This window comes from Seriola dumerili, unplaced genomic scaffold, assembly GCF_002260705.1.
Source record: "Seriola dumerili isolate Sdu_G_001 unplaced genomic scaffold, Sdu_1.0 BDQW01000149.1, whole genome shotgun sequence".
Taxonomy (NCBI): Eukaryota; Metazoa; Chordata; class Actinopteri; order Carangiformes; family Carangidae; genus Seriola; species Seriola dumerili.
The window spans coordinates 238,622-262,183 of NW_019174404.1; the positions used below are offsets into that span (position 1 = coordinate 238,622).

The window sequence follows — 23,562 nt, forward strand, 5'->3', positions numbered from 1 at the left end:
CTTCAAAAACCAAAAAACAAAAGCATTAAAAGAGTGGATGCTGTCTGGCAGTAAGACACTAAATGAAGAGAAGAACACGGCTGTGAACAATGTTAGTCGGAGAAGTCGCCCTTCAAATGTTTCATTAAAATACGGATCCGTCAAACACGCTGTAACATGAACGCTGTTTTGCTTCGTCAGTAGCGGCACATGCTTAATAAAAAGACACTCATGACGGACATCAGACGTCACAATCTTCAGTCACAGAAGGCATCGAGCAGAACTCCTGCAGAGTCTATGTGGCGTACGAAGCAGTGTTGGAGGCCTACACAGTGTTAAGAGGAGGGGGGGGGGCTCCGTGGGCGACGTGTAGGGACGACGAATCCCCTCTAAAGTTACAGTGACACATACATTTCAAATGTCAGCCCCCCCCCCCCTGCTCCCCTCCTGCTGAGCGACCCCGGACATTCCTCCTGTTTCTTCATGCACAGAGAGACAGGAAGTGGAGCTCCGGTTCTGCTCAGAGAGTCGAGCATCAGGTGGGAGAAGAAAAAAAAAAGTTCTGCAAGGTGCTTTGGAAACAAGCGTCCAAATCTGAGCACTTCCAAGCTCCTGATGTATTTGTCGTTCATGGATTTCCAAGCACTGAAGTCCACAAGGAGGAAAAGGGGCGGAGAGGAGGAGGGCGGGGGGGCGGGGGGGGGTTATTTATTAGTAAACAGAACCTGTTACTGCTCAGTGGGACACACGGTGCGGTCTTTGCAGCAGAAGTAATGAACCACCACGCCGTTGGGATACCTGGCGAACGCGCTGAAAGAGAAGAGTTGAACAAACAGATGAAAAAAAAAAGGATTATTACTTGAGTCTCTGCGTCGCGGCAGATGAACGAGCGTTTAATTAAAAATTACAGGAGTAAACTAAAAAATGAACAGGGTATGAAATTAACAGCAGCACAACGGCGTAAAATCGTGTTCAAGTTAATAAAACCGAAACTGCAGACATAAAAAAAAATAAAAATAAAAATAAAAATCTGATAAAGAGAGATGAGAGATATAAAACGGGATGGTTACATTACATGGACAGAGTCGTAATCTCCACGTTAATGAGGATTTTCACGATAACCCCAAATAACTCCAAGATAAGCACTTAAAAAAATAATCAGCCCACTTTTTTTTTCAAGATTTAATATTCAAAGTTTCTTTGTCTAACTATTTTCAACATGTGCAGTGAAACGATAAGAATTAGAATAAGCATTAAAAAGAAACAGTTTTTACCTGTTTCCTATTTTCTTCTTGCAAACTCTGCAGGTCTTCTCCTCTGTGATGACACATTTGACCTGCTGGTGGAAGATTCGCTCCTCCTGCACCTGAAGCCGGAGAACGTGTTTAGTTATTATCTGGTTAATTATTTTCATTACTGATTGTTGTGCGATGATTTTGAGTCTCCCAGAGCTCCAGGTTTGGCGTGATGACACAGCTTCAGTTTCCTCTCTTGGATTGGTCACATGGTTCTGGATCTTCGGCTCAAGCTTCTTGTGCCACAGGTGCAGATATATCAACCACTCTGTCCTTAAACTATTATTAATTATCTTTTTCATTAGGAAGACAGAGGACCGGATTCTTTGTCAGAACAAAACAATCTGCACAATCTTTTTTTTTTACATTAACTACGGGGTAAACAAACCCAGCTGGACTCACCCTGAGGAACTCGGCCTGCAGCAGACTCTTCAGCACCTGGTTGCAGCGTTTCCTCTGAGCCCTCTCCTCCAGGACGCTCTCCAGGAAAACCCGGATCTCTCGGATCTGAGTATTCGCTGGGAGCAGATTGATGGCCTGGAAACCAAATAGTTAGCTTGTTAAAACACTGTAGACCGGACATCGTTAGTTTCTAATTTGCCTTTCTGATAACTGGCCAACAGTTACAGTTACACTTCTTGTGCGAGCGGATCGTTGACGTCTTCACCGAATCAGAAAATGAATGTTTGTCCTTGAAGTCGGGGAGATTTTCAGAGTGTACAGGTCTTCAGTCACGGTGGGAGAGGTTGAGCACTGAAGGACCGGACGGCGGCCGTGAGGTGCAAGAGGCTGATTTGTAAACGTAAAGCTGCAGACTTCTCTTGCTCCGGGGAACGTGAGTGAAAATGTTTTGCTGAAGTGTCCTTGAGCAGCAGCCCGGCCCCTGCTGGTCATACAGGGATACTCAGCAGCCTGCACAAGCAGACCGAGCTGAGATTTCAGGTTCGTTCTTGACCTCGGTCCACTCAGCAGCTGCTCTGGATTAAATTTACACATTTTCAGACTTTGTCTTCTTTGTGTCAAAGTCAAGAACAAACTTTCAGCCGCAGCTTTTTACACAGAGTTGGAGAAGTTTTGTACGGTACGTTGTCTCGGTCAGGTGAAGAAGTGTGGTAACGGTTTAAGAAGGTGAGAAGTTGTTGTGCAAAGAATGAAAAGAGTCTGCACTGCTGGCCAATCACAGCATGAAGCGGGGCGTGGGGCAGATTTCAGAAAGTTACAGCACCCTCCGACGCAGGGTGCACACCCGGCTGTTGACGGTTATCATGTGTAATCAGGGTTAACAGGAAACCGTGGTAACGACGACTCAGGTCGGGTTCTGACATAAAAACAAAAACAGAACACCTGTCGGGTTGGGTTCAGATTCGGACGGGAAAACCTCTATACCCAACTCCAATGTAAAAACGTGTGGGTGATCATCCAATGTGACCATCTACAATTAATAATATTTATTTTCTTAAAGAAAAAAGCAATAGTTGAAAAACTGCTTCAGTTTTGCCTGAAGTTTTGTTCAGTCTTGTCTTGTCTCCCCTTCTTCTCTCTTGGCGAGGCAGCGTCTGGGAGCGAGGCCAGGGGAAATGAAAGCGCGGTGCCATTAAAGTCAATGAGGGAGCGCTGCAGCGAGGCAGAGTGGCACAGGAAGACGAGGTGGAGAGGTCCAGTCTGTGGGATCTGAACCTCGACACGCTCACGTTCCCCCTCGAGAGCCTCTTAATTTTGACCTTTCTGTGTGACGGGGGGGGGGACGGGGGGGCACAGCTCAGCGGTGCCTCTCGCACACAATCGTATCCAAATCGCGGACACAGCAGCTTGTTACGGTGCATTTTACAACCTGAACACAACAGATGAAGTTTTCTATTAATACATTAAGAGTGACTCAGTGGAGGCGTTTCAAAGAGCGTGTCTCTTTGTGATAAGATATACGGGAAAGAAAGAAAACACAATCTGCTGACGTGGACTGTGCGGAGAAGAGTTGGCAGCTGATAAAAACACAGAACCAAACACCTTCACCAAGCATTCCTGAACGGGGATATTTTCTTTACTCGACAGAATTCGCTGGATTGTGACACAAAGGTTTGACAAGAAAAATAGGTCACGAGCTACTTTTCAACAGAAACGCTTTTATTCAATTAACTCTTTAGCTATTTTGGTTCTGGGTGCAGATACTGGAAACAGAAATGTGCGAGGAACTGCATCAGAGATATTCACGTTACAACACAGATGCTTCTCGTGGGAGACCGGCACCCTGCTGGAAATCTTTTTTTTGGGTTCTCTGGATCTTTTCTATCACAGAGGCAGCAGCTTGATTTACCCCCCCCTCCTCCCCCCCTCCCCCCAACAGCGCGAACCCGCCTGATCTCGCTCTAAAAACAAACTGATGAATCAAATCCTTTAAAAAGGAATTCTGCTCCGTTCAGTCGCCGCTTTAATTTTCACACCAAATGCCAAATGACTGAATTTGTGCGATTGCGTGTCGTCGTTAATCGTGTTATTTTATCCGATTTGGATCCATCTTAAACAAACCGAGTCTTATCAGTGTCACTTTCGCCGCCGCATCTCGTCTGAATTAGAAATGATTACGAAATCTGAGCGATTGCAAAGAGTCAACTAACAACAATAAAGCCCTGGGTTGAATTAGACACTAATTCATGCGTTCTGGTTTAATGAGCAGTTTGAAGTTTTCCGAGTACATTTCTGTGACTGACAACCTTCGGTCTGATCCGTCCTCAGGCAGTAAACATGTGTTATAAAGTAGTAGAATTATTTGTGAGTATTGCCAGACTGGGATTTGTTCTTAAGTCACCCTGCTGAGGAACAGAGTGCAGCTCTCCTCTTGTTTACCTTGGTGGTGTTGAGCTTGCTGTGGTGAAGCTCCAGGACCTGCAGGGCTGCCTGGAGGTTGGCCTGAGGCCCCGACAGCTCCATCTTGATGGGCCCCAGGCAGTGGACGTCGGGGGGTGACAGGTACATCCGCAGCAGAGACAGATAAACCTGCAGAGCATGAATATGTATAGAGTTTTAATAATAAGAGTCTTTTTTTTTCTATATTAAATGACCAGGGAGTAGTGAATGCATCATCATCACAAAGTCCTTCAACGAATGAAAACATCGTTCATTTATTGAAACAGGAAATAAGTCATGTATGTAATATTTGCCAAGATAAGTAATGAGAGAATAAATGATTAAATAGGAGAGATTACACAGGAAATATAGTCAAAATGTCAGAACAGAAGGTAAGTGTGAAGATGCTGAGGTTATAAAATCTAACCTTTAACAACAATAATAAGTTTAATATTAACAGGAGGCAATGATTTTATTTCTTTGTGACCTTGTGATTCATTGATTTTCACCAACAATCCAATGCTGCTTCTTTAACTGTCAGTATTAGTTTTGTCGAGCAACATTTGATTTTTGTTTCGGTTGAGAAGAAAACTGGAGTTTTTTTTTTTGTTTTTTTTTGGTAGAACTGGCAATGTGCATGTACCATAAATAATCCATTATATTTGTATAGCACTTCCTGCAAACACAAAGGCTCTTAACAGAAGGCAGCAGAGCGTGCCAAATGGAAAAAGTGGTCATAAAAACAAAAAAGAAAAAAAAAAAAGAAAAACAAAACAAAACGACATCAGAACGATGATAAAATCTACGAGGACACGACGAACAACAAAATCAAAGAGGAAAGGGCAACGAATCTAAAATGAACAAAACAGCGACACAAATCAAAATGAAATTACACTAAAAGCCACTTACGTCTTTATTTCCTTCAACCGAGCTGTTGTAGTGCCCGTGGCAGTATCTGCAGAGCGCACAGGGGAAAAACAGGAGCAAATGTAAAACGTGATAGTTCTACTTATTTTCAGGATGTTGATCGATGCTCACAGCGCTGTAACGAGGTAATCAGGATGGCTCAATTAGGTCACATGGGCCTTAAAAATCATTTAGCTGCCTGGCAGAGCAGGCTCATAATTAAATATGGTTTCAGGGCATAAAACAACTTTCCACTATTTTTGATTTTCTAATCTTTATCTCACTGATTTAAATATCTTTCACAGTCATAGAGTCACTGCTGAGGGAGTGTTCACTTCACACCCAGCTGTGCAGGAGGAGCATGTGGTGTTTGTCCTGTGGAGGTACTCACTCCTCAGCCATGCGGGTGTCTTTCAGGACGTGCACATAGATGAAGAGCGCCTGCTCGTGTTTACCCATCCGTCCCAGGAGCAGAGCCCGTTCCTCCAGCAGGCCTTAGATGTGGAAAACGAGGTCAAAAAGGTGCGAGTCACACCCCTCAGCTTCAACATATAAAACCCCAGTAAAACCTGCTTCTACAGCTGAGAACACGTGTACGTGAGGTCATGGGAACAAAAAGCAGATGCGCTGTTTTTACATCCTAAAATCTGTGGTTTATTATGAATTTCTACGGTTTTGATTTGTATTAAAAACAAATACTTCCCTTCCATATCTACGGAGTAAACACTACCACAATCTGCGTTCGTCACACCGAAACCTCAGTTCTTACCATCAAAGGGAAAGTCACTGATGAGTCTGGCCGGTTCGTAGCTGGTAGAAATATCCAGGAACGACAGCAGCTTGTTCCTGAACTCTCCCAGTTTGCCCTTCTCCTTTCCTGCGGCAACAGCTGGAACCCCTACAGCAACACAGAGGTTTTTATTTTAGTATCTACAGCTGAAATGTTTCTTCAGTTAACTGATTAGTACAGGAACAAAAACACCAGAAATTTACTGGTTCCACCTTCTCAGAAGAGACTTTTTGCTGCTTTACGGAGCCACATTTGCACTTTCCTTTTGGTTTTGGACCGTCCTGTTTTGTTTGTATTGTGCGTCGTGTGGAAGTGGTCTGTAGTCAAGTTTTAGGAATGGGCTTTTTAAATGTTTTATGAGGAAGGAAATACACCCCACACGTTTGTTGGACCTCAAAAGGGAAGTAACACGGCACATAAACATAACCTTTTGTTTTTTCCTGACACAGCAATTATAATTAAGGTATAGGAAACTAAACTGTGCAGTTACTGCTGAAACGGACATAATTATCGACAACCTTTGGACGCACACGGCCCCATCCTCGGACCACAACAGTCTCAGAGAAACAATATCTTAACATCGAGGGCCATATCCTGCAAGATGCTTCATAGAACGACGTGAAGCAATAAGCTGCCACAAGGACAGATTTATTTATTCCGTTAGCGGCGTTTATTAGTTTATTCCGCAGACAGAGTGCACATTAATGAGCCTCTCTGCAAACGCTGCCGTGTTGGCGGAGAGGTCCGTTTCACTGCGCGGTCCCTGGATGAGCATTAAAAAGGCACAAACGCACAGAGATAAATGGACTTCATAATGAGCCCTGACACAGGCTTTATTTGCAGAGCGATCGGAGACAACCCTCTGGATGAGGGAGCAAAGGCAAACCGAACCCATATGCAGTGATGTAATCACATGAAAATGCTATGATACATCAGATGAATAAACTATTCTCCTGGCAGAAAGTTGATTGACCAAAAATGGTGGGTGGGGGTTTTTGTGAAAAAGATATTAAAGCTCCAGGGTCTCGTTGCCTTTACAGCTCTGACACTACAATAACACACTTCCATTTAAAGTGTTTCCTTTATTTTCTAGCTTTGCTTCAGGTGGGCATCAATGAATCCGGACAAAAATGAAAAATAAGCCCAATTTATTGCTGAAATGTCTAAAAACATTTACTTTAATCCCTCTCACACTTTCTAAAAGTGGTAAAATAAGCTACTGTAAAACTTTCTTCAAGTGCCCAGAGATACTGTGACCTTAAATTAACTTTAGGTTTTCTCTTGCTTGTACCTTCTGGCAGTGAGCTGAGGTACTCTTTCATGAGGATCTGAACCCTCTCCAGGTACAGCTGGATCAGCACATTGTGAAACTCCGGACCCTTGTCGTCCCACACGTAGATGATGTGCTCCAAATACGGGATGGCGAGCTCCGTGAAACCCTCCTTCAGGAAATTCAGCACCTTGTCTCGGGGCAAAGTCTCCACCTCTGTCAAGTCCTCCGTGAAAATCTGGACGGGAAGAGATTTTTTAAACCGACATCAGCACTTTCCTTATGAGAAGTGGGAATAAAATAAATCCACAGTTTATAAAGAGAGGTCTGTTGTCATGGTGATATCTGGAGGTTATGTGAATTAAAAAGGTCGTATTCAAAACCAAACCACGGTAAAAAAAAAATACAAAAAGCATAACTCAGTTTTCTACATGTGAATATGGGTTGAAGGTGATTATGTGACGTGTTTAATGAGAATTTTCTGCACCTTCAGACCGTCGTCGGGACAGATCTTCAGCACCCAGGGAGAAAACTCAAAGATTATGCCCAGGTTCTCCACACCTGCGTCACAGGATTACAGTAAACAGGTAAGTTCAACTTCATCTGTGGAGCTCAGAGGAAAACAGGTGAGGAAGAAAATACAAAACATTTATGTAATTAGGCCGTATTCGGCTGTTAGAGTCACAAACACAGGAAGTATGATAATAAATCTCCCATCATGCTTCAGTGTGATTTATCAGAAGGTGTTACTTCTGGTAAATGCACATTCTTCTGAAATAAGAATCAATGCTGCAGCTCAGCTGATTAACTGGTTTGTCAACTGACAGAAAATTAAACGGCAACTATTTTGATGATAATATATCAATGATTTAAGTCATTTTTTCCCCCTTAATTCTCAGCCAATGGGAGGTTTGTTGCTTCTCTCTGTCTTATATTTTTCTAAAACTGTTGGACAAAACATTTGAAGACGTCACAGAATCCTAAACAACCGTCAATCACAATTTCTCATTCACTGATTCATTATGAAAATAAGAGTTACATTAATTTATAATGAAAATAATCGTTAAGCGCAGCCCAGTTATGCAGTGTCATAAATTAACTGATCATCTAAAATGCAAAACACAGCACACAAACACACGTATACATTATTAAAAAATATATCAACATGATTTTATTTCATCACTGAGGGAAAAAAAGAGATAATTCATCTAATAAATCATTTTATTGACCATCACTTGTCTATAATGAACGAATGAAACCACAGACGAAGAGGTTTGATGTTTTGTTTTTGGGAGTGCAACTAATTTCACTGAAAATTTTCTGGACTGATCTTTTGTTTAATCAGAAACAGGAGAAAATGTGACAGAAACAAACACAAACAAAATCTCAACCAACAGGTTTTTGTTTTGTTTTTTCTACAGTGAAGAGGAAACCTTCAGCCTGAAGTAATAACTTCCTCTTTGTGACTGAATTCAATGATTTTCTTTTTGGACAAGTGGCTTAAAACGATCGTCATTACGCCGCAGTGTCACGATGACACACACACACACACACACACACACAGTGCCTTTAACTGCCAAGTGCACAGTGAGGACAGGACTCATCTTTGCATCACTGCTGTGCAGGTAACAACTATTCACAGAGTGACACAGAAAACACACTGTAGAAAAACCTCGCGTTTAGTCGGTGCCAGAGATATGAAAGGCTGCGGATCGTGACATGCAACAGATGCAGGCTATACATCTCATCCAACAGCCACTATCAATCAGAGTGAAAGATTCCTCAGAGGCTTCCCCAACATCACGCCAAACAAAGCTGAACACATCTAGCGGGGGTGGGGGGGGGCACAACTTTTGACGCCGTGAGTTGAAACAGATTCGAGCCGGCGGGTGGATCCTTACCCAGTCTCTGGAGGTACTCCACTGTTCGCTCGTGGCCCTTCAGCGGAGAGTTGGCCTTGGTGGACTGGTCCAGCAGCACCTGCAGAGCTGCCAGAGGGCAAACAGGGTGAAGGGGAGCGAAGGGAGGGGGGTGAAAAGGGGAGGAAGAACAAATGTGAGATTAGTCCGAATGATGGAAAGTAGCAAGACGTCATCTACTCTGCTGTGCGCTGCGTTACATAATTCCTCTGTCAACAGAAATTGGACGGAGCACATACACACTGTTAATTGGTGGCCGGGAACAGCTGCTTTGAATTGGCAGAAGGAGAGAGAGAGAGAGAGAGAGAGTGAGCGAGCGAGGCAGACTTCAGCAGCATGACATCATGAACACAAACTGCAGCGGGCCGATTAAACCCAGCCGCGCTCACACCAAGAAATCTACCACAGCCCAGAATCCACCGCAAACCAAATAACACTAAGACGGCTCTGATCTACGAGGATGACGAGCTGACCACATGCGGGAAACCTCCTCGGAGATAAACCGCCGCCGTGGCCCCGAAACAGCCGAGGATACAAGCTCATAACTGGCACTTATTGAATTCACACACGACCCAGCTCACAATGGCTTTTGTGTGTGAATGAGGATGTGACGAGGAGGCCGCTGGCAGAGGCCGATGTAGGTCTGGCATCGAGTGATCCCTCATTTAAATACTAAACCCCAAATTCAACAACCCATTTGAAAGAGGAATTGGGAACAGATGTTTCATTGTGTTTTTAACGTGATGTGTTCAGTTGTCATGCTGAGGTCTGCAACAGATAAACTACACTCCTACACAAACCCACACAAATAAAACTGAACTCTGATATATCAGTCTTTACCCAGTGATTGACTTCTCTTGTTCGCAAGGATGAAAAACAAGAAAATAAAAGAAACAATCATCTCAGATGAAATGTCACTGGAAAGTGTTTCTTCTCAGAATTGTGTTTTCCTTTGAAAAGCTCTTAATGTATTTCCACAGACATTGACTTTTCTTTTCACCTTAATTTAACATTTTGAAAATATGTCGAGATTTCTTTCACCGCAGGAGAAAAATGACCTCCGATGTTCTTTCATATGTACTCCTTTTTCTACTAGCTGAAGAAGTTTCCTGTAGAATAAACTTATATATTAATATATATTATAATATATTAATTTCTACTCCTGTAATTAAAGCGACGGCGCAGTGATTACCAAGATCGAAAAAACCACCGCTGATACTTTTCTTACATTGTGGATGAGATTAGAAAGGAAGAAGCGCAAGTGTAATTAATAACGTCGATAATTGAGCGCGCCTCATTTAGGTGAGCCAGTTCTGGGGCGCTGGTATTGCACATGCACGGCTCACTGTCTCGGCTTCACGGAGGAACTGCTGCGAGAGGAGGTCTGAAAACCGTTTGGCTCTGCGTTGAATTAAGGTCGCTGCAGATTTCTTTGGAATAAAAACAGATTTCAGTTCATTCATCCAATGAAAGAGGGAGAATAAACTGAAAGAAAAAAAATCTATTTAATAAACCTGTAAAATCCAGCTTACAGTATATTACATAACATAAATTCTTGTGTGTACATTTTCCATTTGACTAGTTTCTAGGATATTCATACTGTCATACTTTACGCTCTTCTGTTTAATGTGTGTTTTTGTGTTTTTAATGTATGCAGCGCCTCTTATCTCCTTACGTAACACTGGCTATTGCTCATTCACGCAACAAAAGCGTATTTGACCTCGCACTTGAACTCGACAGAGAGAGTTTTCCAGGGGAGCCAACGACAGCTGAAAGAGGTGTATGAATCCCCACCGTGTCGGATTAATCTTTACGCCTGGAATCACACATAATCAAATGGAATTCAAATTAGTTTTTTTTGTTTCCCAAAGGAACACGGTTCAGTACAAAACACACAATTAGGGGCCGGGCATTAATGGCATGTTTTCTGAGACAGAGCTGGGTGAAAAGTCAAGTCTCTCTGCTTTTGTTCGTGTCAAGCACATGCAGAAGACGTTTTGATTTGAATTGAACACCAACGTCCTGATCTCAAACTGTTTGAGAGGAATTTGTAATTTTATGGTAAAAAAAAAGTGTTTAACATTGTTAAATCTGCTGCAGAACATATGTTGTATTCAAGACAGATTTAATAGGAGTCTTAGGACTGTGAAATGACTGTGGACGCCCCCAAAAAGGTCCGTCGTACATTTGTCATTACAGCGAGAGGAGAAGAGACAACTCCCATAATTATACGCAGCCTCTTTGTGCAGGTTGATACTCGATGATTCGTCAGATTAAGATCGCACTGGGTGGTTTGCACTCTCTTACCTTTCTGGTGCAGGCCCTTCTTCTCGTAAAGAATAATGAGCTCGCTGTACTTGTGAGCCTTCTTGAGGACGTACTCGCTCTCCTCGATGTGGCAGTGGTTGTTCTCCAGACGAAGGAGGGGGGACACCAGGGCCACATTGGTCTGAAGAAGAAGAGGGCGGGATACGAGGAGATTACGCAACATGAACACCAAAACATTTCCAAACACGAATCCCTCTCCAAACCCTTTTTAAAAGTTCAAGTTGTAGTTCACCCAAAGACTACAAGCAGGTGACTTCACTGATTAGCCGATCCCCTCCGCTTCACGATGTGTTTATCGTTGGAATAATCTGGCGCAGATGCTTGGCACTACCGAAGCAAGCGCTATCTCAGAAGGTTCTCCAGGCACTCTGAGGTTATCCATCCAGTGTAATCTAATCTAGGCCTGCCCTGGGAGCTGCACTGCTTAAACAGGGCTTATTATACCTCGGAAAAAAAAGAAGGACTTGGCGGCATTTTCCCTGAATTGAAGAGTCCCATTTCAACGTGGGGGGGTGGGAGGGGGGGGGCTGCTCTCACAGAACCCAGCCGCTCTGTGGAGGAACTTGGATGCTTATATCTGTGTCCCACTCGTGAATCCAACGTTTTTGCTTTGCTGCGCCAGGAATCTACTTCCCTCGAATCAACCCCACAAAGCGGTTACCGCGGCGACTACACCCGAATGACAGTCACACTCACAGACTCAGGTTCTGTTACCTCAAAGTAAATCCTGCCGGTGAGCCTGTTTAACACAGAGGACCCATCTGGCTACATGTGAGGTACAGCGAACCGCCAAGTGTTGCTGCCAGCTTCTATGAGTGTTAAGAATTACCGACTTATTTCACTCTGCTGTAAGCGGAGGGGCGAAGACCGCCAAGCTTTTAAGAGCTGATACAACTTTAAGCATGAAAATATAAACATTTGGACTAGCCTTCGCTAACAATTACAGGTTGGTTGTAAATCAAAAAGTATTATGTTGGACATGTGTGGCTTGTGTTTGTCTGTCCTGGGTTGATCCAACCTTCCTGTGTGTATCCATTCACCTTAAGTGTGAACAGATGCAGGCAGAGAACAAGGAAGTGCTTCAGATGAAAACATGAATAACTCTTTACAATCCAACAGTGATAACAAAAGGTGTCTTTCATTACAAAATAATAAAAAGCAAACAGTGGTACTTTGTAGAGAACATAAAGCCAGCGATGTGTTGCGATAACAAAACAGAGACTCGCTGAGAGGAGGGCATGTTATTAAATACATCAAGTAAAAGCAAGAAAAACAGGAAGATCGTGGTCTTACATGCAGGTAACATTTCAGTAAGGTGGTGTCAATGATCTGCAGGAGTTTTTTGCGGCTCTTAATGGTCGGTGTGCCCTCCATGAGTGGAGACGTTGTGGAGGGGTCAGAGTCGTTCAGCTGTTTCACCAGGTGGCTGCGTTTCTGTGACGACATTAAAGAACATAAAGAAAATGTAGATTATTAACTCGCACTTCCTTTGATTTACACCAATTTCCTTGATCCGTGTTTTCAATATAATATTACAACCTTTGAGCTTTTGTTAGTTTATGTAGAGGCCACACATTTAAAGCTAAAATCCTTTTTTAAAACCTGGGTGAGGTAATCGATCAGAGCGAGGTGAGCCTTCTCCAGCTCTGCCCCGGACAGCGTCGGCAGGGGGTTGGGATAGTGCAGCTGTTTGCGGTAGTCCGACGGGAGCAGGTCCGGGTACAGTCCAATCACGTGGGTGGGATCTGCAGAGCACAGGAGGTGGGGTTTGTTAAATCCTATTCCATGTGTGATAGTCGAGTTTGTTTAGCAGTCACTGATTAAAGGAAAATGTGTTCAGAGTTTGTGACATAAACACAGAACAATAACAACAACAACAACATCCAGACCTGAAATCAACTCAACTCATGTCATCACTGTGGAATAAATTCTCACACAGAGATTGTAAGTCATACTTAAATAAAAAACATTCACATCCAATTTACTCTACAATAAGCAGCAGATGTCTGATGAGTTCAAGGAAACAAAAAGAAAAGCAGAGTAAATGAAATCAAACTACGACCAGATTCCACCATGTGGGTGAAACCGGTGACGATCTGTCAACAGCAGAACATACGAGGTCTCAGATATCTGACACTTAACGTGTTCGCCTCCAGTATGGAGTGAATATGAGCAACGAGTGACAGGTCAAAACAGATAAACGCGGCCTTATGTTCACCTGCGGTTTGAACCAGGCCAGGATCTGTTTCACACAATTTGGCCTGAACAGAGAGAATTCAGCGGAGAGCTCTACCTGTGCCGAGTTTGGCAAACACCTGCATGGAGTCATCGAATCTCTTCTGGCAAAACAGATTGAAGGCGTAGAGATTCTGGATGTGATGTATCTGTTGCTTCTTGTCTCCGTCTGAATCATCCTTCATCTTCTGGCAGAAAAATAAAGAAAGAAAAAAAAAAGAAAGAAAGAAAGAAAGAAAATTTCATCACACTACAGCAAAAAAAAAAAAAGTTATCTCTCCAGTTTTACTTATCAGAGCTCCAGCTCCCAAGAACGTGAAAACTGCATGAATTCACTTTCTTTCTCTTTTTTTTTTTGTTCTTTGAAATGCCCCTGGAAAACTGGAAAGCTGGATTGCTAGATAAGCTGACCATAAAGAACAAAACCCTGAGCATTTTACCGTTTGGACGTACTGCTCCTAATCAAGATAAGTGATTCTGATGTTCCATCCTCTGAGCTAAAGCACAAAATTGAATCCTCAGGAATTTAATAACAAGGTTTATTAGTGAAGTGAGCGGCTCCGTTGCTCACCGCCAGCTGGAGAGCCAGCTCAAACTGCTTGTCCTGAAGAAGCTGCCGGATTTGGGTGGCTATTGAAACGGGCACCAGGCGCCACACAAAGTGGTTGCTGGCAACGTACACAATATTCTGCCTGTGGAAGATAAGAGGAGAAAACAAGATTAGAGAGGACAGGTTGGAACAAGAGTGTTTTTCTTTGCTCGGAGGAACTGACATTATCGGCATCATTATCACGGGAACTGATGAAAGCAGCAAGTGATACATGAGGCTCTTTTAGGGATGTTATGCATCGTAAACAGAGTGGGAGCATCAAAAAAAAAGAAAGGCCACAATTCATCATCAAACCGTGCAACTATAACTATAACCAACTGTGCTGCAAGAGCCACTGCAGGCTTTTCTTTCTTTCACCTCAAATGCTTTAGTACTGAACGAGTATCGCTGCCACCACAACAAAAAAGGACACACACACACACACACTTCAAGTTTTCATTTTAGCATGAAAGATTCTTTTCACAATATAACGTTAGACTTTTCATGTAATGACATATTTTCTTGTTTATACTTCTTATCTTGTCACATCTTGAAACTTTCCCATTTTGACGCAAACTGATGTAATGTTTCTCACCACAACACGGTCAGCTGTTAAAACAGGAACATACAACTGATCGTAAAATCTTTCAATATATTTTCTTTCTTTGACACAATTTGATAAATAAAACGTTAATAAAGTCTGAATTCTACTTCCTTTTAATCGACCACGCGACGAAGCAAAGCACAATGTGAACGGTTGAACTTCTACATGAAAATAAACATTTGTCTGCAAAGTCTGTTTGTGCTGAAGCTTGATCCGACTTCAGAATCTAGCTGCAGTTTGCTTTTGCACAGAACTGACAGAAAATCTACGAAATGAAAGGACAGAAACTTACAGCAGCCTGCCTGCCTGCCTCACCCTGCTGAGGTGATGAAGCGAGGTCTCTGCAGCTCCACACTCTGCACCAGCAGCCTCGGCTCAAAGGTCCGGATCTCCACGTACCGAGGGAGAACAGCGATGATGTACGGAGGCTGGTGCTCTGAGAAGGTTAGAACAGAGGCAGCAGTGTCACATTTCTGTGTGCGTCAGTCACAACCAAATTATCACAACTTGAGCCTGTGATATAAAACTATTAAATATCCTCAGCAAATCATTAAAACAACTGTGTTAATACACACGTCTGGAAATATGAATATTAAGACAAAATCTAAACAAGCGTTTCAACTTTTTGCAGGAAAGAAGGCGAGTAAAGTTTTTGGGTATTTAAAGACACTTTTATGAGATGGGGAACACACACTGGCCGCTGCATGTGAATCGACACCTGTGGCACGTACAAACAGAAGCAGTGGTTTCAGCACGGATGATAAAAATGTGATAAAAAATGGTTTTTCTGCAGATTTCAATAGCGAGGAAACAAGAAAGTGGTGAATCACGACAGGGTGCGTTTCCTTTCAGGATTTAAAAGAGAGAGAAAATTACATTCTTGATTTTTCAAAACAAGGGGACTTAGCACTAACTTTTATCTCTTTCTGTTGAATTTACCCTTTGCGAGTTTTGCTGTCCACGCAACAGAAACTGTGTCGTGACAGCAGGTGCTTCAGTTCTGATTAAGGAGTGAAAACCTTAAGGCTAATGGGGCAGGAAATCCACCCGGAGACAGCCATCTAGACGGGCCTGAGGATGGACAGACTACCCCTGCAGGCAAAGGCCCAGGCCCTCTGCTCCAGCCACGACCAGTCAGGAAAGTCAGTCAAAAGTATTTCAAACTGACCAGCGCTCATCCTCTGCTGATGCGCGCCCAAAGCCACAATGTCGACCATATCAAAACAAGGAAATTGCAAACTGTATGAAACCACTGCTTGGAGGCTTCATTTCCCCTTCATATTGTTCCTCTCTGCATTCCAATGAGCACAGACAGAGGGGCCTTTAAAACAATGAGAGAGCTCATCTGCATCACTTCTGTCACAAAGTTCATTAGTAACCCAGACCTGCGGTGTCTTAGTCACGGGATGAGAACGCTGATCTAAAACTGTCTTTTTCCTCCTCTGACATATGGAAAGCAGCAGCACGGCTCAGACGGGCTGGAAAGAAAAGACTTTACACAAGGGAAGGAGAGATTACGGAAGAGAAAAGAAAAAAGGCAGACAGCAGCGGGATGACTGCAGCTGACAGAACGATGCCGGTATTCAGGCCAAACGCTTTATCGAGCGTTTGTTTTAATATCCAATTACTACGTGAAGAGACCTGCTCTATTAGTGTGCAAAGGTTTTAATTACCAAGTCGTTTGTGACAAATAAAGAACTGGGCGCTACACCGACCCGACCGTGACCGGCTCCGGTCAGGGTCGGTGAGGGTTGATTGCTTATTGTGATTGGCCGGTCCTGACACACAGAGACGCTCGGTGAGAGACAGACAGGGATGGTAAAAACTTTATGGATTTTTTTTTTGTTTTTTTGATGACCCTCCCGGTGCTGCTGACGGCCCGGCCCAAATATAGCACACGGTCAGACAGTTGTCAATGTGTTTGTGAGAGAGAGAGGGAGTGACACGGGGCGAGGAGGGGCTGAGCGAATCAATGAGCTGCACACGGCTCTACGATAAAAACAAGATTTTAAACATTTAAAATAGTAAAGAAAGAAAAACAAAAATCAATATGTGGTGGTTAATGCTGATATTGTGGGTATTATATGTATGTGAAACGCTGAGATTGTCCTCTTACAGACACAGGCACAACATTTCTTAAATAGTCAGTAAAATCAAATAACATTGATGCGGCCTTGTGTACAGTTTCAGTAGCTCACTATTATCAGACGGGAACGGGAACTTTTATATTTTAAAAAAGAGGAAGGAAATGAATCTAAGATGATGCTCACACTCACGCAGGAAGACTCTCAGATGATGAATTAGTTTTCTAATTTCTGTGCCGAACAAAAACCTGCATGTGACCTCGAATTAGGTCAATTTCAAGCCGTCCACCGAAACAAAATGCGTCTCCACAGCAGCTCGTCTTCTGTTTCTCCCTGTGGTGTTCTCCTGTTTGGTCCTCTGCATTTATCTCTCTCTTGCCAGTGCAGATGGGTATTATCATGAACAAGCTTGTTAATGTTAAGTGGTCAAATTTATAGTCGACAATGTCCTCAGGGAAATCAATAGATGCTCGTCCTTGAGAGACAATAAACCGTAATAAAATGCAGTGTATGTTATTGAAATGTGACTAAGATGTTCACATTCTGTTTCTGTTTAAAAAGTGGATTTTTGAGGTTTGAAGGATTCATTGTTTAAAAAGACAACATAAAATGAAGCAGATTTAGTTTTCCCTGGGAGAAATGAGCTGCCAGGAGTGACACATTTTGACAAAAATATTTTCCGTGTTATCTGGAAGGCGAACTATAAACTATAGGGCGCTGGGGGAGAGTGTTTGGCTCTTGTGACTCTGCATTTGTGTCTCCTTTTGACTTTGCCGTCAGTGTCTATTGATATTGAATACAAGTTAACTCTAGCAAAGACACCAGGATAGAAACAGCAACTAGGATTAGGTATGAAGTGGTTTGTTTTTCATATGCATGGAAATATAACCTCTTTTTTTTTAATGGTATGTAACCTGATGTAAAATAAAGATGAATCTAAAATGAATCCTCACAGTGTTTGTTCTCGTGTTTCTTTCTTACCCATCGCTATGGGGATGTCTGTCCAGTTCAGGGCACACTTCTGGGTGCAAACGCCATCTTCATTTAGCACCACAGTTAGGTCATCCTGCCCGACAGCCACCTTCCCATCAGCCAGTGGGGCGACCAGAGGCTCTAACTGTTTCCCAGTGGGGAAGAGCTCCTTGATGGAGCCACGGCCATCCATCTGGTTGACAGGAGAGATGGCACGTGTGAGTCAGGAGATACAGATAATAATACCTTAGCGACGAAAACTTTCTCTGTGAGGTCAGTTACTTTATAGACAGTAAAACAACATTAAGGAAAAGCCAAGAAGAGGAATAACTCCAAGCATTACGAATAACAGAAATAAGAAAAGGAAAAAGCCTAAAATAAACACACACACACATCAAGGGCAACAGAAGAACAAGTTATATAACAGCCTGTGTCTGAAGTGTGTTTTCAGACGTGGTATAAAAAGTGACACCTCTCAAAGTCTGTCTATGAAACACTCTCTGCAGACTTGAAAGGCACCTGCAAAATGTTTGTAGCTTGCCTCTTCACAGAATAATGAATAAAGGATTCAGGCCAGTTCACGCAGGGGTCACCACAGAGACTTAACCGCTGAACGCTGAAAGTTTAACTGTGTTTTCTGCAGTCTTTCGGAAAAATATGAGAGTTTCAGAACAAACTCAACATGCAGATGAACAGTGAAGAAGTGAATTATGCTGCAGGTTTAAGTGGTTCCTATGAATCTTTTGATTGTTCCCTGAAAACCTGTTGCTACTGGAATCAAATCCACGACTGCCATTAATCAAGGCTACAGCCTCTCTTCTCCATTAATGAACACACTGCAAACGTTTTACAGCCTTCTTGCAAGTCGACAAGGAATGAGTGTTTAATATACAAATGACAGATAATGGGTTGAGGATCACTAAGTTGCGTGTATAAAGTGTATAAAGCTTAGTGTTACCCTCTCCTGCAGCACATACCCGAATAAGGTAATAGTCTCGTTTGAAACCAACACATATGGAGTTTTCGCACCAGGCCATGGACTTTGGAATATCTGGTGCACCAAAGTCGCCCTAACAGACAAAAAGAAAACATTAAGATGACTAAATATGTCAAAAGGATTTGGGAAAACAACAAAAAAAAAAGAAAAGAAATCTGGCTCACACTGCAGTGAGTCACACTCAGATATATTTTATTTTACCTGCAGCTCGTGGAACTCTCTATCCTTCCAGTAATACAGCTGGAGTTTCTTTTTTACTGCGACACACATTCTCAGCCTTTCCTCTCCTGAGACGGCTTGCTGAGGGAGGGAGGAGAAAAAAAAAATATACAAAAATCAGGGAAAATGTGAGTACAACACTGAAATGTGGAAATGAAAGGAAAGAATATCATTGTTATGACTGTCTTTTGGATACAACAATTGTGCCGTAAGATTTCTTTGGACTCACATCAGTCTTTTGCCTGTTTTAGTCCATTTACCGCAAATTACAGTTCAGTTTTAAAATATACTGTTTAATAGATGTTTCCTGTCTTCAAGGCGGCCATTGTACACTGCAAATAGACTGATACTTGCTTGAGCTTCACTTTAATGGACATCATGTTGCTTTTTATTGAAGGAAACTGTCACAAGGGAATGATTTGAAAACGTCTGCTGGTGTAGCGTGTGGTACAGTATGTGCTGGTGGGAAGCAGCAGCATGTTAGATTTGAGGATCGCTGCCAGTGTTGATGATGTCTGAGGAAGAGCGATGAACTTTACATGCACTGCAAATCTACATATAGGATTGTAACCACACTGTTATGTCTTGACTTTAGGTCTCTATTTGTTCCTAACCGTACTGAAATTTGGAGGATGCAGAGAACATAGGAATCACTTTTTCCGAAGGCTGAAACTCTATGGTGAGATCCAGGGAAGTTAATATTAATATGAGTTGACTAGAAATAAAAAAAAAAAGAAACAGATTATGACACATTCAAACTGAATAAACCAGTTTATTAAAGCTCCCTGGTCTTAAATTAGCTTACTATAAAGATACTGACTCATCCGCCTTTTCTCTCTTATTCATCCCCGAGCTGTTTGAATGATGCATTGTACATACTGCACATGTGAAAACTGTTCTCACTTGAGGGATTTAGAACAGGAAACAATACAAATGCACGAATATAATAGCATTATTGTACATTAACGGTATTGCACAATCTGCTGTAACTGACCTGCAGGTCACATGCGAAGAGCGTGGCTCCTTTGGCTTTGGACACCACAGTGATCTGCTGGAAGGTCAGGAGGTCGTGGACGTGGATGTTGTTCTCTGCAGAAGACAATCAAAGATATTTTATGTATTGCGGTGATAATGTAGACAAATGCTCCGCTGTGCGTGTCAATACACAGATGCAGACTGTTTACAAAGCATGATCTTTTAACTGTGAACAACTTTTTTCAAAAGTCAAGAATTAACTCTTACACTGAAATCACATTCTAATACATAAAAATGTGTTTGTGAGGAAAACTTACCCAGTAGACTGACAAGGATTTTGTACTGTGAGACAACGTAAAGCTGTGGGAAGAGTAGGAAACACAGTTAAAGGAGATTCAAAGCAGGCATTAGCGTGGACGTTAACACCTCAGCTAAGAACTGACATCTGTTAGCATGATACGTTGACAAAACCATGCTGTTCAAGCTGAAGCCGATGCTATAAATAAAATATTAAATAAATATAAATATAAATAAAGTATCTATCTATCTATCTATCTATCTATCTATCTATCTATCTATCTATCTATCTATCTGTGGTATTCTCGAGGTGTGTGAGACTGCCAGAATCATTCTGAGAGAGGGAGTTGGCCATTGACAATTAAAAGAGACGAACTGAGGTGAACAGAGTGAAGTGAGTCTAATGTTTATTAGTACTAATAACAGGAAAACACCAGAATGTAGTTCCAAAAAATCTGGAAGTATTTGAGTTGTGACTCTCTCAATAGACTTCAAATGCTCCTTCTTCACATAGTTTTTGATTTATGCAGAAATAAGTCTGTGGTTCTTCTCTACCTGCTGAATCTTCTTTGAGAAGTTCTTGTTGGATTTTTCCAGTGTGACCTCAAACCGGTTGGTCCCTGTTGAGAAAAGAGACATGTTCATCAAAAACCATCATCATCATCATTGTCAAATATAAATGTAAGCATGTTGTATATACTGTTTATGTACATGTTTACATGCATACACTGTATATAAGCACTCATTTCATGTATATAAAGTAACCTATGACGTTACGCACTCTTTCCACTTTTGTATTCTTATTTAGAATTTACAGAAACAGCTTCACTTGTATAGAAACTGTATGTTATTGTTCATTATAGCTTTTTATATACCTTGCATTTATATATGCAGCTTGTTTATGTTGTTTACATTTACTGTTTATCTTCCTTCAGCTTTGTTGTACTTGTTTTTAGTTGTATCTCTCTTTCTAGAGGTTGAGAGCAACTAAAAGCCCCGTAGAGCTGATTTTTGCTTCTGAAAATGACTCAAAGTTTTATTTAAAACAGGAATCGGTAAGTTGAGAAGGTCTGCAAACACACAGCATCCCACATCACTTTGACTTCCTTTTTTACCTGGATCTTTCTTTATTCGGTAGAGAAGGAGATGCCCTGGTTTTGTTCCAACAAGCAGCCAGTCCTCTGCGGAGAGAGAAACTCAAAGAGTCAATGACAGTTCAAAGGAGGCTGTCAGTCATTTTACGGTATCAAACACAAACTTTTTTCAGTCACAGCTTGCAGGGAGATCATTCATGTCAGCGGAGAAGCAACTCATCATAAACATGGGACACCTGAGACTGCAGTTCAATAAACGCCCATAGAGACGAGCTCAATGTCAAAGGATGAAAGAGTAGCTGAGGGATATATAAAATGTCAACAACTCACCCCAGGCCGCGAGACAGTCAATCTGAAGGGGAAGCTTTTCCAAAATAGGCACTGGTTCATACGCGTCATGCATCTTGAAGCGATATTGCTGATTCGATTACAGACCGCTCTGATGGATCAATCCCACACGGAGTTGACGCCTGTCGGACAACAGCTGACTGACGGACCGCTGACGACTCTGTTAGGGTGGTACGCCTGTGTGTGTCGCCATTAACAGACGGAGCAGTGCAGTGTTTAGACAGGCGACGAGGAAATTTGGTTTAGTAAACCCTGGCGTGGCTGACTGCAGCAATGAAAAGCAGTTTGGCTTGTAAGCCAGCTATCTCTCCGACCAAAACAACAGCTGATCGTTAGCCTGCTAGCTAAGAAGTTAGCAAGCCACGGCTACTGCTCCAAAACATTGTTCCCTCTCACTCCATGTCGGCTGAAAACCGAACAAAGACAGTCAGCTACTTCGTCGATAACAACTAACGTAACACTGAGTACCTCGATACGATTGGTAATAAAACAACGTATTGACCGTAGCACTTAGTTTACGTTAGCCAGGTTAGCTTCTTGCTACTTCCTCAGTTGTGTTGACGACGGCTGCGCGAGGGCAACGGGGTTTGACAGGCACGTGACTCAAGTCAGCGCACTCACGAGGAAAGCGTTAAAGGTGTAGTGATATGTATGTAGTCGTAGCACCGTAGCTCATGGTGATGTGGAATTCTCGCGAGATTTTGTTCATAGAGCCTCTATAGAAAATAATGTGTGCAAAAAACAAAATAAAAATAAAAATAACGTGAATGCTGCTTGGTGCGTGTACTTCACTCCTCACGTTTCAATCTGTATAAAGGACGTTACTTTCAGCTTCATTCATGTCGTAGAGACTCATCCTGACACTGACCTCTGTCACTACAGGTGTCCCTCAAAAAGCCTTTTGAAGCTGTCACATTAACCTCACACTGAGGGTTTCAAATACAAATGTGTCCCCACAACCACAGCAAGACATGTATACACACATGAACATGCCCTAACAGAGGGTGATCTGCAATAAAGCTATACCTCTATATAGCTTCTAAGACTGAACTTTTATTACCTACCTTACCTCCCGATGGCAAATTGATGCCGCACTGGAGGTATCATGGGCTCCGGAACGCATCTGAAAAACAGATGTAGAGGGAATTGTGAAACCATGCCAACACCGCTGCCATGAAATGGATGTGGCCCCTCGTGATGATGATTCTCATCAACCGTGTTTTCAAAACGATTCGTCTGTCTTTAGAGCATCGTCTGTTCATGGGTATGTCATGTTAATGTGTTCTCCAGGCTGTGCACGTTTGTCAGAACCATGGTAGGCATTGTGTTTCTTTGTGTTTTTAACAAAGGGCCAGGCTGGTGTGTCACAAATGACTGAGTCCAACTTCAGCTTCAATTTCTTCCCCTCAAACTCAAAACCCTTTTCAAGCTGTTGTAACTCAGACACAAAATCTCCAAGGAACTCTTTTGCTGAGCTGGGATGCAAAGAGTTACACAGAATTTTTTTCAGTGGAGTTCTAGAGCTTCTCCCACTCTAGCGATGATGTCATCCACTCTAGCAATGATGTCAGCCACTCTAGCGATGATGTCATCCACTCTAGTGATGTTGTCATCCACTCTAGCGATGATGTCATCCACTCTAGTGATGTTGTCATCCACTTGAGCAATGATGTCATCCACTCTAGCTAAAGTCATAGCACACCATTCCCGATCGAGCCGTACGCATTGATATATATATTGTCTGGGTTTCCTCAAAGCTACGCCCCGAAATTTCGATACGGAAGATGACTAAGACGAATAAGTATGCAGAATAATAATAT

At 42.5% G+C, this 23,562-nt stretch overlaps 1 protein-coding gene across 2 annotated transcripts; it reads right to left on the reverse strand.

Annotated features, from left to right (window-relative positions):
* Positions 1–427: 427 nt before the first annotated feature.
* Positions 428–22,312, reverse strand: vps39 (VPS39, HOPS complex subunit). 2 transcript variants are annotated; one of them, XM_022751163.1, is made up of 24 exons: positions 21,725–22,312; positions 21,416–21,481; positions 20,856–20,920; positions 20,321–20,363; positions 20,023–20,117; positions 19,011–19,109; positions 18,790–18,882; positions 17,822–18,005; positions 15,072–15,192; positions 14,135–14,255; positions 13,622–13,748; positions 12,931–13,073; positions 12,622–12,762; positions 11,308–11,449; positions 8,983–9,069; positions 7,569–7,642; positions 7,103–7,319; positions 5,791–5,919; positions 5,413–5,515; positions 5,025–5,070; positions 4,116–4,265; positions 1,677–1,811; positions 1,254–1,345; positions 428–789 (listed from the first exon to the last, which is right to left on the reverse strand). In XM_022751163.1, exons 1-24 carry the CDS (start codon positions 21,795–21,797, stop codon positions 708–710), a joined length of 2,628 nt encoding a protein of 875 aa, XP_022606884.1. In that variant the 5' UTR covers positions 21,798–22,312; the 3' UTR covers positions 428–707. The 2 variants fall into 2 exon arrangements, with proteins under 2 accessions (XP_022606884.1, XP_022606883.1); XM_022751162.1 differs by having other exon boundaries at positions 13,622–13,751.
* Positions 22,313–23,562: the final 1,250 nt, after the last annotated feature.

Coding starts and splice junctions, on each gene's coding strand:
- vps39 (XM_022751162.1), bottom strand. CDS start 21,797: ATGCATGACGCGTATGAACCAGTGCCTATTTTGGAAAAGCTTCCCCTT. Junction 4,266..5,024: donor CGGTTGAAGGAAATAAAGAC/GTAAGTGGCTTT, acceptor CATGCTCTGCAG/GTTTATCTGTCTCTGCTGCG. Junction 790..1,253: donor AAGAAGAAAATAGGAAACAG/GTAAAAACTGTT, acceptor CTTCTCTTTCAG/CGCGTTCGCCAGGTATCCCA.